This window comes from Schistocerca nitens, chromosome 7 (genome assembly GCF_023898315.1).
Source record: "Schistocerca nitens isolate TAMUIC-IGC-003100 chromosome 7, iqSchNite1.1, whole genome shotgun sequence".
In the NCBI taxonomy this organism is placed as follows: domain Eukaryota; kingdom Metazoa; phylum Arthropoda; class Insecta; order Orthoptera; family Acrididae; genus Schistocerca; species Schistocerca nitens.
The window spans coordinates 635,127,625-635,144,013 of record NC_064620.1 but is presented as its reverse complement, the minus strand read 5'-3'; the positions used below and the strand labels follow the sequence as shown (position 1 = coordinate 635,144,013).

The 16,389-nt window shown below is 39.8% G+C and overlaps 1 protein-coding gene across 1 annotated transcript in view; it reads left to right on the top strand.

Annotated features, from left to right (window-relative positions):
• Positions 1-16,389, top strand: part of LOC126194697 (insulin-degrading enzyme) — a 196,661-nt gene that overhangs the window by 159,948 nt on the left and 20,324 nt on the right. Inside the window, 4 exon segments of the mRNA XM_049932922.1 lie at positions 3,150-3,241; positions 6,810-6,921; positions 8,110-8,267; positions 8,361-8,495. Coding sequence (XP_049788879.1) covers positions 3,150-3,241; positions 6,810-6,921; positions 8,110-8,267; positions 8,361-8,495 — 497 coding nt within the window.

The following is a 16,389-nucleotide window of genomic DNA, read 5'->3' as shown; positions in this document are numbered from 1 at the left end:
CTGTTACCTCTTGGAGTTCGCTTTCGGCTCTTGCTCTGGCAGCTTAACTTCACGCCACCTGCAGCTTTCTCGATGGGTGTAAACCTTTCACCACCTTGCTTTCCTGCAGCAACCAGTGTTCATCTTTGCCTTCAATCGCTGCTTATGACACTACTCCAGCATCACTCTATCACCTTCAGTTCCATCACCTTCGCATGGAACTTTGCGATAGTTCCTGTGTGTACACTGACGGCTCAGACTGAGTGTGGTTTCAGGTGTGCCTTTGTCATTGGCACAGATGTTTTTCAGTATTGGCTTCCACAACACTGCTCAATACATCCGCCAACACAGGCTTTTCTATTGCATCATCTGCTCAGGCACTCTCAGTGCCCTCCAAAGCCTCTGTGTGCTGTACAATCCCATCCCATAGTGCAACGAGTCCAGAAAGACTTTAACTTGCCCACTCTTGATGGAGCCACTGTGATGGTCAGGTGGGTTCCTGGTCACATTGGTCTGACATGAAACGAGAGGCCACTGACACTGCTGCCAAGGCTGCAGTCCCCATACCTCAGCCCGCTAGTTCTCACATCCCCTCTGACGATATCTGTGTTGCCGTCTGTCAGTAGGTGGTGTCACTTTGGCATCACCACTGGTGTACCCTTCGTGGGAATAAGCTCTGGGTTATTGGGCCATTCCCAGCAGGTTGAATGACCTCCTCTCAGCTCTCTCACTGTGAGGAGATCATTTAAACTAGTTTGCGTATTGGGCACTGTCATTTTAGCCATTTCCATTTGTTAGGTGGTGCTCCCCCAACATTTTGTGCAAATTGCGCTCAACTTTTGATGGTCCGCTTTTTCCTGATGGAATGTCCTTTTTCTTAACCATTTACATTCTTCCAGAATGAGATTTTCACTCTGCAGCACAGTGTGCGCTGATATGAAACTTCTTGGCAGATTAAAACTGTGTGCCCGATCGAGACTCGAACTCGGGACCTTTGCCTTTCGCAGGCAAGTGCTCTACCAACTGAGCTACCGAAGCACGACTCACGCCCGGTACTCGCAGCTTTACTTCTGCCAGTACCTTTCTTTCAGGAGTGCTAGTTCTGCAAGGTTCGCAGGAGAGCTTCTGTAAAGTTTGGAAGGTAGGAGACGAGGTACTGGCAGAAGTAAAGCTGTGAGTACCGGGCGTGAGTCGTGCTTCGGTAGCTCAGTTGGTAGAGTTCTTGCCCGCGAAAGGCAAAGGTCCCGAGTTCGAGTCTTGGTCGGGTACACAGTTTTAATCTGCCAGGAAGTTTCATTTACATTCTTGTTTATGTTTGCCGTCTTGAGTTATCGGCTATTTTAGTGGGTGACACACGGGCTGTCGACCGCATTTTACTTTTTATCTGATATAGCAGTATGGTGAAGCCCATTTAATATTTAGTTCTGGACCTCCATTTGTCTATGGCATATTTTATAGACCTTTCTCCACATCCCTGTTTTTAACTGCCTTCTCTTCTGTAGATTGGGGTTGACGTGTAGTTATTTTTAACTCCTCTTTGTCTTCATGTTCTACAGATTTGACACGGGCGCATATGACCGTAGTTGTTTTTTAGCTGAAAACAAAACAAAATAAAACAAAGGGAGCTTGACAAGTTAGCCATAGGTGAGCATTTGTCTCAAAAATGGACACAAAATGTAGTTTGAGAACACGAGAGTCTTGGTGCATACATCAACATATTGAGATTCCATTATAAAAGAGGTCACTGAGATTAGAATGAACAGAAACAATTTCAACAGAGACCAGTGCTACACACTGAATAGGGTGTGGGGGCTGGCTTTGAATCTTGAAAGAAAGAAACGACAGATGCTTGATGCTTGTAGGGAGGCGGGAGCAGCAGTTTCAAACATGTCGCTGGCCTCCTTGCACCATCTGACATCACTCGGTCGTGCAGTGAGCTGGAGCTGCTATGAGCTGCTCAACTTTCTTTCCGCACACGTGTTATTTCGGCCCTCTTTGATTGACGCCAATGACCATAATCGTAGAGATGTAAATGGGAAATAGTGCCAGCTGCAGCAGTCAGTACTCTTACACCTGATGATGATGGCGGGGCTAGCATCAAAACCTCGACATGACTTGAAAACCGAGATGATTCTATCCAATTCTTTAATGGCTTACTACTTTCCCTACTTTCCTCCACCAGCCCATACAGTAACCTTATTCTGCATTGTAGAATGGGTACAGCCAGCTAAAGGTCAGATGTAATTCAGACTCTTAATTTTGGCAAAAAAATTGTCATAGTGACATTCATCAATTCTTCCTTCTTATCTGATAAACTGCTATCATTTGCAGTCTCTGATATGATAACCCTTGTGTATGTGTGGGGAGGGGGGGGGGGGGGAGAGAGAGAGAGAGTGAGAGTGTGCACTCTTCGTTCAAACCTGAAGGCCCAAGGGATGTCGACCAGCAGCCTTGTCATCATCCTACGTCAATCGGCATCATATGGATATGGTATGGTGGGGTATTTGGAGAGCACACTGCTCTCCTGGCCATTTTACTAACTTTCCAGACTACAGAACTGCTACTTCTCATTCAAGTCATGGCATCAAGGGACTGAGTGCACGCCACTCTAGTCCTCTCACCAGAGGAAGAATTTGGCAGTACAGGGACTCGAATCTGGCTCATCCGCATGGCAGTCATCTACATTGATCACTCAGCTCCTGAGACGAATTAGTCCTTATAAAATTTAATGCAAATAATCTAGTGTCTTTTGCATGAGTGGTAACAGAATGGCAAGCATTACCATGAGACATGTACCTTCTAACACACTCTACAAAATCATTTTCGTCAACACCTTAATTGTCTAAAATCTGATTAAAATTAAGTGAGTGAGTGATTTCTGTACCAGATAAAACTTGACAGATAATTTCTACCACAGTGACCATCCTACTAAAGTTAAAAATGGAAAGCGCATTTTGAGTAATGATGCTACAAAGGATTTTTCCGCACTGTGTCACATCTTGGAAATATGGGAACAGGAAGCTATAATTGTTGTCCAAATCATCAAAAACACAAAAACCTTGTTTTGTGTTTAGGAGATCTTTACATTGTTCTGCAAAAATGTGTGTTTTCTTTTTGTAACTCTTTTGTATTTAATTCATGTCACAAATTTTTGTTTTTGTTTTTTGCAGAACTGACTCTTAAGAATGTCGAGGCATTTATTCCACAAATACTATCCAAGATGCACATCGAATGTCTAATACATGGAAATGCTGATCGACAGGTATGATGAAAATATCCTTTGTCCAAATACGAGTATACACATATCCTTCTGTACTGATGTAGTTAAATTATATGTGAAAATGTGCCTTTAACACTCGAGATAAAAAGAATACAGCAAATGTGACAATTTTTGCTTTTAGATTTCAGTGCCATGAATTAAATAATTGGCACACATGTCACGTGTTTGAGAATTTTCTGGACTTAGTGTAGGAAACACTTGTAAGCAACGAACTGAAAATAAGAGGCCACGTTTTGAAGTTTCTATGACAGAAAAATAATACATGTATGGGAGACAGACAAGAGAAACAATTTTAAAATTGAAATGTGAGTTTACTAACAGAAAATCAGTTTTGTTCGGTGAAGTGAAATTTCTATAGAACTGAAAGAATATCTTCCAAGGAATCTGAGCAATTCATCATCAGTTATGCGAGTCTTGTGAGGAAATATTTTGAAATATAACTTCAAATCTCTTTTTTAAAAAAATTGCCCTCTCACAATCACACATTCAGATGTTAGCATTAACATTTTGAATGTTAAAACGCGCATATATTACATATTCAGGTTTTTTTTATTGTGATCTAATACAACATTATAGTTGTTACTCGTATCTTAACTGCCAAAGTCTTGGATTTTGACAGTCTTCTGGCTTCAATTTCCTCTCTGATGTTGCTCTTTTGACTCTCTTTCTATGTTGTTTTCAGGCAACCCATTATTCTTCTATTAGTTGGCATAGATTCCATCACCATCTCAAGCCATCTGCTCTCACTACACAGCATATGTGCCCACACTGTCTGTTTAGTTTTACTTCAGTTGTATCCACTGCTTTGGTGCCCAACTCTATTCTCTTATGTAGGTATTCATTTTTAATTTTATGTTATAGTGTCAGCTTACAGAAACACCTTGAAAACCCCACCTCCATTGACAATGAATTCCTCTTAATTCTTTCAGTTACTTCCCATGTTTCTGCTGCATATGTTGCTATACTTCATAGGACTTTATCATCAAATTTGTGCCACAAGCCTATTGCTGGCAGTACTGTTATGCTTTCTGAGCATGCCCTACAGTGTGTCTCATGTTAAGACATGCCGGAATGGATTAATGACTAAGAACATATTTTCTCATGAGGTGATTATTCAACTAAAGCAATTTTTGTTAATCATACAATAACGTAACTGTAGGTGGTAGCACTATGTGAAGGAATAATTCTTTCTTGTGCCATCCGTCAAGTCATGCAAAATGTAGCTTGTTCTGTTTACTACTTGTTGCACCCTTACAAAAGCAGCAAAGAAAAGGCCTTTAGCTATTAGTTACAAATTAAATACACTGACAGAAAAAAAATTAAAACACCAAAAAAAATGGAGAGTAATGAAATTTTGGGTATACATTTGTGTAAGTAACATACTTAAGTGATCAACATTGCAAGATCACACATAAATGTGGGCACGAGATAAGCTGTTACAAATGTGAAATGCTGATATATTAATAATCAGTGTAAATGCCACAATGTTGAATGCAAGCATACAAACTTGTGTGCATTGTGTTGTACAGGTGCTGTCTGTCAGTTTGTGCATTCGAGTTCCATGCCTGTTACACTTGTTGGACATCGGGCATAGACAACATGTCAACATTCTGTAGAGCATGTTGAACTACAACAGCAGTATGTGAGCAAGCATTATCTTATATGAAAGTACCCCCTGGAATGTTGTTCATGAATGGCAGAAAAACCGGTCGTTTCACCAGATCAACGTACAAATTTGCAGTCAGTGTATGTGGGACAACCGAAAGAGTGCTCCTGCTGGCATACGAAATTGCACCGCTGACCATAACTCCAAGTGTAGGACCAATGTGCCTAGCACGCAGGCAGGTTGGTCGCAGGCCCTCAGCGGGCCTCCTCCTAAACAACACATGGCTATGCTGGCACCGAGGCAGAATGAGCTTTCATCAGAAGAAAACTTCCACCCTGGCCTCCAGTAAGTTCTCACTCGACATCGCAGCTATTTCGGAGCTATCCTTGAAGTAACTGATATGTAACAGTTTGTTGTGTCACTTTGGTGCCAGCTGCTGCAGATGCAGTATGAAGTGCCAGAACCACATGATGAACGGAATGGTCTTATCTCTCGGTAATGCCATGTGGCCAACTGGAATCCACTCTTCTTGCGACTGTACATTGTTGTGAACACCATTGTCAGCAATTGTGTATATTGGCTACATTCCTGCCAAGTCTTTCTGTAATATTACGGAAGAAACATCCAGCTTCTCGTAGCCTTATTACACGACCTCATTCAAACTCAGTGAAGTGGTGATAATGGCATCCTTGGTACCTTAAAGGCATTCTTGACTAATGTCAACTCACCACGTCCAATCTCAAAGGTAACTAATGCTCATGACTGTTGCAGTTTGCATTTAAAGCAAATCTGGTTTCCATCCTCATAGTGGCACCCACAGTTCATGATCTATTGGCTAGCGTTGCTGCCTCTGGATCACGGGGTCCTGGGTTCGATTCCCGGCCATGTTGGGGATTTTTTCCTACCTGGAGACTGGGTGTTTGTGTTATCATAATCATCATCATCATCATCATCATCATCATCATCATCATCATCATTATTCATGACTGGCTAGATTGGATTGTGTCAAAATTGGACTGTGTCAAAATTGGGACTTTGTACAGGCACCGATGACTGCACAGTTAAGCGCCCCACAAACTAATCATTGTCATCATCATCATCATCATCATCATCATCCTCATCCTCTTCTTAGTGGTGCTATTAACACCACTCTTATGTGACTGGCATGAAATTCCAGTAGATATCATCTTTCAGATGTAAAAACATGCCTACCAACTTTTGTTTATGGCACACAACTCTTTCTTAGTGTTGAGATTTCTTTTCCATCAGTGTATTTGACGCGTTGGACAGACAGAGACAGAATTTTGCAGTTCTGAGGCTGTTTCTGTGTGGTTAATTTGAAAGATACTTTGTGCTACCACAAACAATGAGACCGATTTTAAATTGTCTGTGGCTGTTCTAAATCTGATGAATATTATTAAAATATGAACTAAGACAGAAAACCACAAGTGTGATCTCCAGTAAACCAAACACAAAACAAGGAACTGTAGAACCAGATTAAAGTTAAGTAAACATTCAACAACGGGGTGATATTTTTTTGTGAGTAGTAATTTTACTGTCACCTTGCAAGTCATCTATAAAATCAGGAGATACCCTGTGTTTTTGGGATATGCCAAACACTAGTCAGATAAATAATTGAAGCTCTCAAGCTGTGTTGCGTATGCAAAATTAACTGTTTTTCATCACAAATTTTGTAGAAGCTATGAAATTTACGTTATGTTGGTTACATATGGCATTTTAATCATGTAGCTGGTTATATAGTGAACAAATTAGTAATCTGAGTGTTGTACTTAGAATCAATTCTCTTCCACTTTTATCTTTGTTACAGTGCAGTATTCTAGTTTATTAAGTGTAATTTCTGAAGTTACTTTAATGAAATGTCAGATACTTAGCAAGTAATATATATGATTCATCCTAGATAACTGTGATTCTTGTTGCACACAGAGGGCATTGGAGCTGGTACACCTCGTAGAGGACCGTCTGATGTCGTCGGTGTCCTTATGACCATTACTGCCCCGCCAGCTTCTGCGCCACAGAGAACTCCAGCTGGTGGATGGTACTGCTCTTTCGCATACTTTTCATAGTGTCGATATGAAAATTAACTTGAGAAAACTGTAACATTACTGGGAGACAGATTGCCTGGCCAGTACTAACTTTATAAGTAACTGCAGTCAGCCACGTATAAAAGTAGAAAAAACTCTCTTAGCTTCCAGAACTTTTGGTTTTTTCCTCTTGTCTTTTCCACTTTCATCATAGTTCTTAATAATCAAAGCAGTATATGGCCGACTTAACAGTGAAGTTGGCTGTATACTGCTTTGATTACTGCATTTTCTGTACATGGGCTATTGCCTTTGTCACACTTATAGCATGGATGGTTTGCACATGGACACAGGTGTTTGAAATTAGTCACCATCAAGAAATAAAACATAGATACTTCTTAGTGCAACTTATGATGAAACTACAACCATTTATTTCAATCTGCATCTATGTGTATCCTCGGCCTCTTTCCGTATGGGTCCTACTCATCCTGGGATTTGGGTGAGCTGCGTGTCTTTTTTAACCATCCCCAACCAATCTCTCTGTTCCATGAGGAAAGAACTATTTAGTCCAAGAGATTGGTAATGTGTAACTCTTACTTAAATGAGCATATTGCCAGTACTACACATTTCATCTGTCACTAGCAATTGTGTATCATAATTTTGTGTTTTCTCAATTGAATTTTCATTTAATACAGCCGCCATTGTAATTCACACTAAATCAGATAGCTTGGAAGGAAACAGCATTCTCAAAATAAAGTTAAATTTTCTGAAAAGGAACAGATTAAAGTAACTTTAACGCTAAAAAATTCAATAAAAATCATCATTTTAATAAAAAAAATTGTTCTTTTCATTGCAATTTAACCCTTTTAGGACAGTGTTAATTTAGTTCAGTAAAATACATTTTCTTCATGCTTCTTGTTCTACATAGTTCAGTAAAATACATTTTCTTCGTGCTTCTTGTTCTACAAGCAGTAGTATAGTTCCTTTTTAAAAAGTCTGAGATCCTTGACAGTTAATTGCTTCAGTCTTGTATTTCTTAGCTTAATGCTCACATTTCTCGTTGATGATTATACAGTGAAGTTTGACTGCCTCAGATATAGGTCACAAGAACAGAGAATTTGTAAGTCATCCTTAAAGTTGCTTTTACAAGTTAGAATTAAGTGTGTCACTTTTTCTTCTTACATTCATTTTTATTTGCATTCTAGGTTGTAATTTTGTTTTCGAAGTAAACAATGCCCTGCATCGTAGCTCCTGCATTGAAGTTTATTATCAGTGTAATCTTCAGTCAACAGAAACAAATATGTTACTGGAGCTATTAGTCAAAATTATTAATGAACCCTGCTTCAATATTTTAAGGACAAAGGTAATATTGTTTTTTCTTCCTTAATTGTAATTTTTTTTACAAACTATGTTAAGTTAATCATAGAATCACACGAAAAATTATTATTTCCTTTAGGAGCAGTTAGGATACATTGTATCTAGTGGCATTCGAAGATCCAATGGAGTTCAAGGTCTTCGAGTGATAGTACAGTCTGACAGACATCCAGAGTATGTGGATCAAAGAGTGGAAACATTCATAACATCTATGGAGGTATGTCGGTGATGAGAAGCTATTTACATAGATTTAGAGAATTTACAGTAACAGGAGCTTTTATCTTCCGTGCAACTGTGGTCTTTCCACAATCTTTGTGAATTGTTAATGCCCCCCATGAACCATGGACCTTGCCGTCGGTGGGGAGGCTTGCGTGCCTCAGCGATACAGATGGCCGTACCGTAGGTGCAACCACAACGGAGGGGTATCTGTTGAGAGGCCAGACAAACATGTGGTTCCTGAAGAGGGGCAGCAGCCTTTTCAGTAGTTGCAGGGGCAACAGTCTGGATGATTGACTGATCTCAGGACTGAAGACCACAACAACAACAACAATGCCACGTCCTTTCCTTCCTCTGATGTGTTCCCTCCGGAGGGGCTCACAACTCTTTTATGAGGACGCACTTAATGAGCACAAGTTATGAGCAAATTTGGCACTTCTTATCCCAAGTTGCTTACACCTCGTAAGTACCTCAGCATGATGCATGGGACAACTTATCACCATAAACTTACACAATAATTTCATGGAGAACTACAGCCTAACTTCTTCAGCCTTCTCTTTTGCGGATGAAGACTAAGGCCGAAAGCTTTATGTAAGTGTCTTTTAATTGTGCCTGTCTGCAACTTAATGTGTCTCCTGTGCGATAAGTAGCAATCTGGCTTTTCCTACACTGTTGACAGATCACCATCATCATCATCATCTGTGGAAAATCACCCATTTGCTTTATCTGGTGGGAAGATCATTTTAGGGATATCTACTTGCCATGGTTTCAAAAAAAGAGTTCAAAATACAAGAACATAATGCTTATGTCCTGTACAAGTGATGACAAATTTCACGTAAGTTATGACCAGGCACCATACACAGCAAAAAAAGTGTGTTCACTCTTCCTCTTCAACTCTAGACCCAAATAACCTCTCAAGCACACACCACCAGGGGAAAGATGGTCTTTTCCTCTATTGCCCCTTCTACATCTACCTTAAGGACCTTGACCTCCCCTTCTTGAGCAGAGTAGTGTCCTCCTCGACGGATGCGTCCTGTAGGAAGATTACATCCTATACCCAGACACACCCCACAAACCACCACCGTCCCCCATCCCAAAAACAGCCAGTGGTCAAATGAGGTGCGGGAAATGGGCTGTAGAATGAGTTGTTCATCTTCAGTTCCAAAAATCTGCCCAGATGTTTCCTGGCCTTGATGAACTCCAGTTCCAAAAGGAAAAGAAGAGAAAGGAAGAAACTGAAGGGAAAAAATGGTTCAAATAGCTCTGAGCACTATGGGACTTAACTTCTGTGGTCATCAGTCCCCTAGAACTTAGAACTACTTAAACCTAACTAACCTAAGGACATCACACACATCCATGCCCGAGGCAGGATTCGAACCTGCGACCGTAGCAGTCCCGCGGTTCAAACTGAAGGGAAACATGGGCCTGGTAACCCCAGCAGCTCAGATCCTCTAATGCCACCTACAGAAAACACGCATATTGACAACAATCCCCCACAATAGGTGTTACCAGCTTACATTGAATTGCAACATATATTTTTACCACTTCCACTACCCCTAAAAAATGAACGATTATTCAATGAAACTGTAATAGCAACTTTTGCCACTCTGCTGAACTTAAAACACCTACTACCACTCCACCCAGCGGTTAGTATATTTCTATAGGATACCTGGTTCCCAAAACTATTCACTTATTCTCAAACATTACAAAGCATATTACAAAAATCAAGCTGACCCTCGGAGGGCATTGGATATGATTCGACATTGGTCCATGAGACCAATACTTTGCTGTAATCTGTACCTGTGAACACGCATTGATCTCACACTCTGTAACATTTATCTACCTTCAGCTGACCACTGATTTGGTCTAGCAACTACCTCCTCCTCTACTCATTGTAGGGGATTTCAATGCTCACAATCCTTCATGGGGCTACTCCAAAATCTCTTGGCAGGGTATTTCACAGTTTTAATTTTTGTGTTTCAAGATCCAGAACTCCCACATATTTAGCCCAGTATATGATACATTCTCAGCTGCTGATCTATCAGTCTGTAGCCCAGGTTTCACCTGTTCATTTACTAGAAGGCACTTGGTGGGACAGCGTCTATTTTCTGATTGTTCTTTCTTTAGCACTCTGATACTCATCAAAACACCCTTCATATTTGAACTTAAAGTATGCCAAGGAGAAAGTGAATTATCCAACAGTATACCGCAGTTGCTAAATTACAGGTGCTAGAAGCAGCGATATTTCTTTCCTCAGCACTCCACTGCTGAAAACCTGTACGCTGTTGGAATCATCAAATAACTGCAGCCACCAAAAATTGCAGAAAGGCACTCCAGCAACATAAACAATGTCCATCAAGAGATACATTTATGATCTTCAAAAGGCACTGAGCCTTATCCTGTTAATTAAAAAACACAAGAAGTAGTGTTGGAAAATATTTGTAATGACTATTGGGACCTATACTTGTCCCTCTCAAGGAAGGGGCTATCCACACTGCATTTATGGGTACCAGTTATCTTCTAATATCTGTAGCATCAACCAGGATGGCGACATTCAGTTGACATCTAAATCAATCCTGAAGAACTAGCAGTGCACTTTGCCCCAAGCTTCAGCACCTGAAAGTTACTCTCCCACCTTCCACCTCCATGAAAGATGTGTGGAGAACATTTACCTATTTTTTTTTTTTTTTTTTGAGTCTAGATCCTGAGAAGCATCGAATGACCTGTTACAATGAATGGGAACTCCTCAGTGTGTTGATACCGGTGCCGTGTCATAAAACAGCTACAGGCCCGGATCACACACAGGACCATGTGGCACAAGGGTGGGCACCCCCCTCCACCCTGCTCCTTTTCCCAGTGGACTAAAAGTATAGTTATCTCAGTTTTGAAATTGGTAAAGAAGCCGCACAAGTTGGACAGTTATCACCCTATTCATCTTACAATGTTTTGCAAGCAGTTCAAATGAATGGTGAACAGATAATTTATTTCTGCTCTTGAGACTAAGGGAATTCTCTAAAAGGTTCAGTGTGGATTTGGGGAGGGCTGGTTTACTGAGGACCACCTAATTAATTTATCATCCGCTGCCAGAATGGCCTTCATCTTGGTTCCTTTTTTTATGACCTGCGAAAAGCCCACGCCTGGGTGGCAGCATCGTATTCTCACTACTCTACATGTGTGGCACCATAGAACTGCCCACCTAGCTATTATCCACAATTCTTTGTCTTTTTGGCCCTTCTGCGTTCAAGGAAACACAGTCTTATACAAAAAAACCACAATCCCACAAGGCAATAGAGCCCTTTCTCTCATGACAATTAATAGACTTACAGAAGCTGTGAGCCATACACTATATGTAGGCTTCTGCATCTATTACAGTTCTTAAAAAATATGTGTAGTGCAAAGCACCAACTACGGGGCCATAAAGAAAACTGAACCTTGAGATTTCACTGGTGGCTACCAGATCACCACTTGCAAAATACATGTAATACACTTTTAATGAGGCAGAATTGTCCACTGATATCAAGACCTTTATTTACACAGTGAGTTAGGTAAGGTGGTAGAAACACAACCACTTTCTAGGACTAGTTTCTGATGCTAACAAGGGGAGGACGCAGTTTGGCTCAAACTCTGAGTAGAAGCAGGTAGATGACACTTTCAAGTTCATAAGAAGAGGGGGTCATAGGAAACCAAAATCACTCCTAAAGGAGTTTTTGAATAGTTTCTGAGGAATTTTTTAGCAACAGTTGCCAAGTTGAAGTAGTGTGGCCAAGTTGAAGTAGTGTGGCTCAGTAGTCAAGTGCACCAGCTGGCAATTCACAGGCTCAGATTTGATTCTCGGTACCACTCCCTGCCCACCCAAGCCTTGCAATGTTACACTATTAATTATAAAATTTGAATATTTTTAAAAAGTTCAGGGTGCACTGAGGTGATAAATATCACAGGATAGATCCCAATATCATGTCGGGCCTTCTTTTGCCCAGTGTAGTGCAGCAACTCGATGTGGCGTGGACCTAACAAGTTGTTGGAAGTCTCCTGCAGAAATATTCAGCTATGATGCTGTCCTTAATTGTGAAAGTGTTGTCAGGCAGGATTTTATGCATGAAATGACCTCTCGATTATGTCCCATTTATGTTGGACGGGAGCCATGTTGAGTGATCTGGGTGTCCAAAGACAAACCCATTCTCTTAAATTGTCCAGAATGCTTCAAACCAGTCACAAACAATTATGATCTGGTGACATGATTAACTGTCATCCATAAAAATTCCATTGTCGTTTGTAACAATGTTATAAAAAGGAAAGTTGCTACTCACCATATAGCAGAGATGCTGGATTGCAGATAGGCACAACAAAGAAGACTGTCACAAATAAGCTTTTGGCTAGCAAGGTCTCCATCAAAATTAGATGACACACACACACACACACACACACACACACACACACACGACTGCGATTTCTGGCAACTGAAACCACAGTTGCCTGAGACTGCAGTCATATGTGTGTGAGTTCGTGTCTGCGTCAGTGTGTATGTGTGTCTGTTGTGCGAGTAGCAACTTTCCTTTTCATAATATTGTTACATTCCATATTGGATTTTCCATTGTTGTTAGGGAATATGAAGCCCATGAATGGCTGCAAGTAGTCAAACATAACCAATCACCATCAGTGATTGGTTCAGTTGTTGCACAGGACCCAGTCAATTCCATCGACACGCATCCATCACCAGCTTGCACAGTGCCTTGTTGACAATTTGAATGTGTGGCTTTGTGGGGTCTGTGCCACACTTGAACCATACCATTAGCTCTTACTAACTGAGGTCAGGACTCAGTTGACCAGGCCACAATTTTCAGTCATCTAGTTCCAATCGTCACAAGCCCAGGAGAGGCACTGCAGGTGATGTCATGCTGGTAGCAGAGGCACTAGTATCAGTCACCTGCTGCTATAGTTCATGAATGCGAAATTTCACTGCACTTTCCAAATGCATATGTTCGTTGTACATCCCACATTGGTTTCCGCAATTTTTTTACTGTGTTGCATGCCTCTTAGTGCTGATAACTCTACATTAATGCCACTGCTGTCAGTCATTAAGTAAAGGCCATCGGCCACTGTGTTGTCTGTGATGAGAGGTGATACTTGGTATTTGATATTGTCGGCACACTCTTGACACTGTGGATCTCGGAATATTAAATTCCCTAATGATTTCCAAAATGGATGATCTCATTCATCTAGTTCAACTACCATTCCACATTCAATGTCTGTTCAGTCCCCGACCACAATTATGTCTGCAATCTCTTTATACGAATCACCTGAATACAAATGACAGTTCTGCCAATGCAGCACCCTTTTATACCTGGTGCATGCAATACTACCACCATATATATATGTGTGTATCACTGTCCTGTGACTTTTGTCACATCAGTGTATATCGATAAAATTAGTATATTCAGTTATTATTGGTTTTCGTCTGGAGCTTACACAAATTTAATTAAAGAGAATTACACCAGATGTGTTTTGCTTTTATTTATAAAGCATCTTCCATGGCTATTCTGCGAATTGGATACGCACCTTTGTAGATTTTTGATTGTTTTAGATTAAAAACAGTGTTTTGCCTATAAAGCTGGAGTACAAGTTACTTATGGTATTCTTTACATATTATCCAAATTACTGCTTCTTCCCTCCTTGTTAGCAGTGGTTGATGTTGAAAGACTTTGTGTGTGGTGTGGGGAGGGGGGGGGAGAGAGAGAGAGAGAGAGAGAGAGAGAGAGATTAGAAGGTGGGGGAGGGTAGAGGGTGAATGTTAATGATGTGTTTGTGTGAGTTAGTGTAAATTAGTGAAAATGTGTTGTGTATGTTTGGCGGAGATGTGAGGGATTTTTTTTCGGGGGGGGGGGGGGGGGGAGATTGCGTGGTGTTATTTTATTCCAGTATACCAATAACTGAAACAATAAATGTTATAGAACAAAATCATAAGATACACGGTACACTTCCACGTGAATATGTTGAAGAAAGTGAGGCTGCTGTTGCTAGTAACAGAACAGAAGTATTTCATTCAACAATGAATTCTGTTTACAAAGTGAAGGATTAACAGTGGGATCCCCAGTGTCTGTAACCATAGCAAACATATTTATGAACCACACAGAACAAATTATATTTAACAAAATAGTACGAAATAGATACAACATCCTATACTGGATTAAATGTATGGATGACATCTTGTGCATGATAGATGACCCAAGCAATAAAATTGACCAGTTACACACAGATATAAAATGTGGTCATGATAGGATACATTTTGCAATAGAGAAAGAGAAAAATAGGCAGTTAAATTTTTTGGACATCATCATAAAGATTCAAAAAACCAAGACATTTGACATATGCTGAAGACTGACAACAGTAGACACAGTTATCACAACACCCCATTTCTCAAAAACGGGCAACACTTAGATACATGCTAGACAGACTAAACATAGTACCATTAGATACAGACAATTAGCAAAAAGAAATGAATACCATAATACAAATAGCCAGAAGCAGTGGATACAAAAAATACTTTATAACAAATCTGAACAATAAAATCAAGAAACAGAAAAGGCCAAACACCCAAGGACAGAATCCCAGACAATGGAACACACAAAATACAAGAACAGGGACAACACAAATTGAGAAAGAAACAGAAAACAAAAGATGATGCAAATGACATACAACCACCAATACACACACAGAATATCCAGTATTTTCAAAAAACAAGGCATAAAAATAGCCCACCAAACCAACAATTCAGTTCAAAAATACTTTCCTAAAAAATAGGAAAAACATATATATATATATATATATCAGAAATCAGGAATACACCACCTGAAATGCAGTACATGTGATGGAAGATAATGTACATAGGTCAGACCAAGAGGACAATTGACACGAGGCACAAAGAATATGTAAGAGCATGGAAGTACGGGACAAATCATTAAACTTTTGCAGAACGTACACCCACACTAACATAAAATTACCACCAGAGACACAGACATGGAATTCATAAGGACAAACAGCAATAAAAAGACAGGAAAACTACCACATTCAAAAAAACATAACAGAAAAGAAACATCTCACAAATGATCGGACCAACCTGGTAAAACACACACTCTTTAAACTGACAGACCCGAAACACACACAACTTCAGTTCAGTTTACAAAGGTGAAGTGTAAATAGCCCAAATGTAGTTCAAGAAATACTGCAGAATGGCAAAAACTACCAAATACCTACATGAAACGAAGTTTTTCGACATCAACCACTGCGAACAAGGAGGGAAAGGCAGTGCTTTGGAGAATATGTAAAGACACACAGTTAGTAATTTGCACTCCAAATTTATTAACAAAACACTATTTTTAATCTAAAACAACTAAAAATGTGTAAATATATGTAACCAATTTGCAGAATAACCATGGAAGATACTTCATAAATAAAAGCACAACTCATGTGGTGTAATTCTCTTTAATTAAACTGCAGTAAGCCCAAGACGGAAAATCAATAATAACTGATTTTAACAGCTGCAGCAGAAGATGGTCATGCAAACAAACATATTATTATATTCAGTTTAGTTACAATTAAGTTAATTAATATATTTAAACAGGTAATTTATATTGTTGGATGAATTTTGAATGAAAATAAAATTTCCAAAACTTACCTTCTTTTTATTTTTCATTCCAAGTAAAATACATTACTTAAGAGGATAATCATCAAAGAAACATTAAAATTGTTCACACCGCACACATTTTGTGAAAGCATTTTTTGAGCAAGAACATATTTCTGAAATATGTTTCAATGAAAAACACACTTTTTTCAAGTTTTTAAATGAAGATCTTTCCTGTGTCACTTTTGATATGTACCAAGCATATCGAATCATTAGG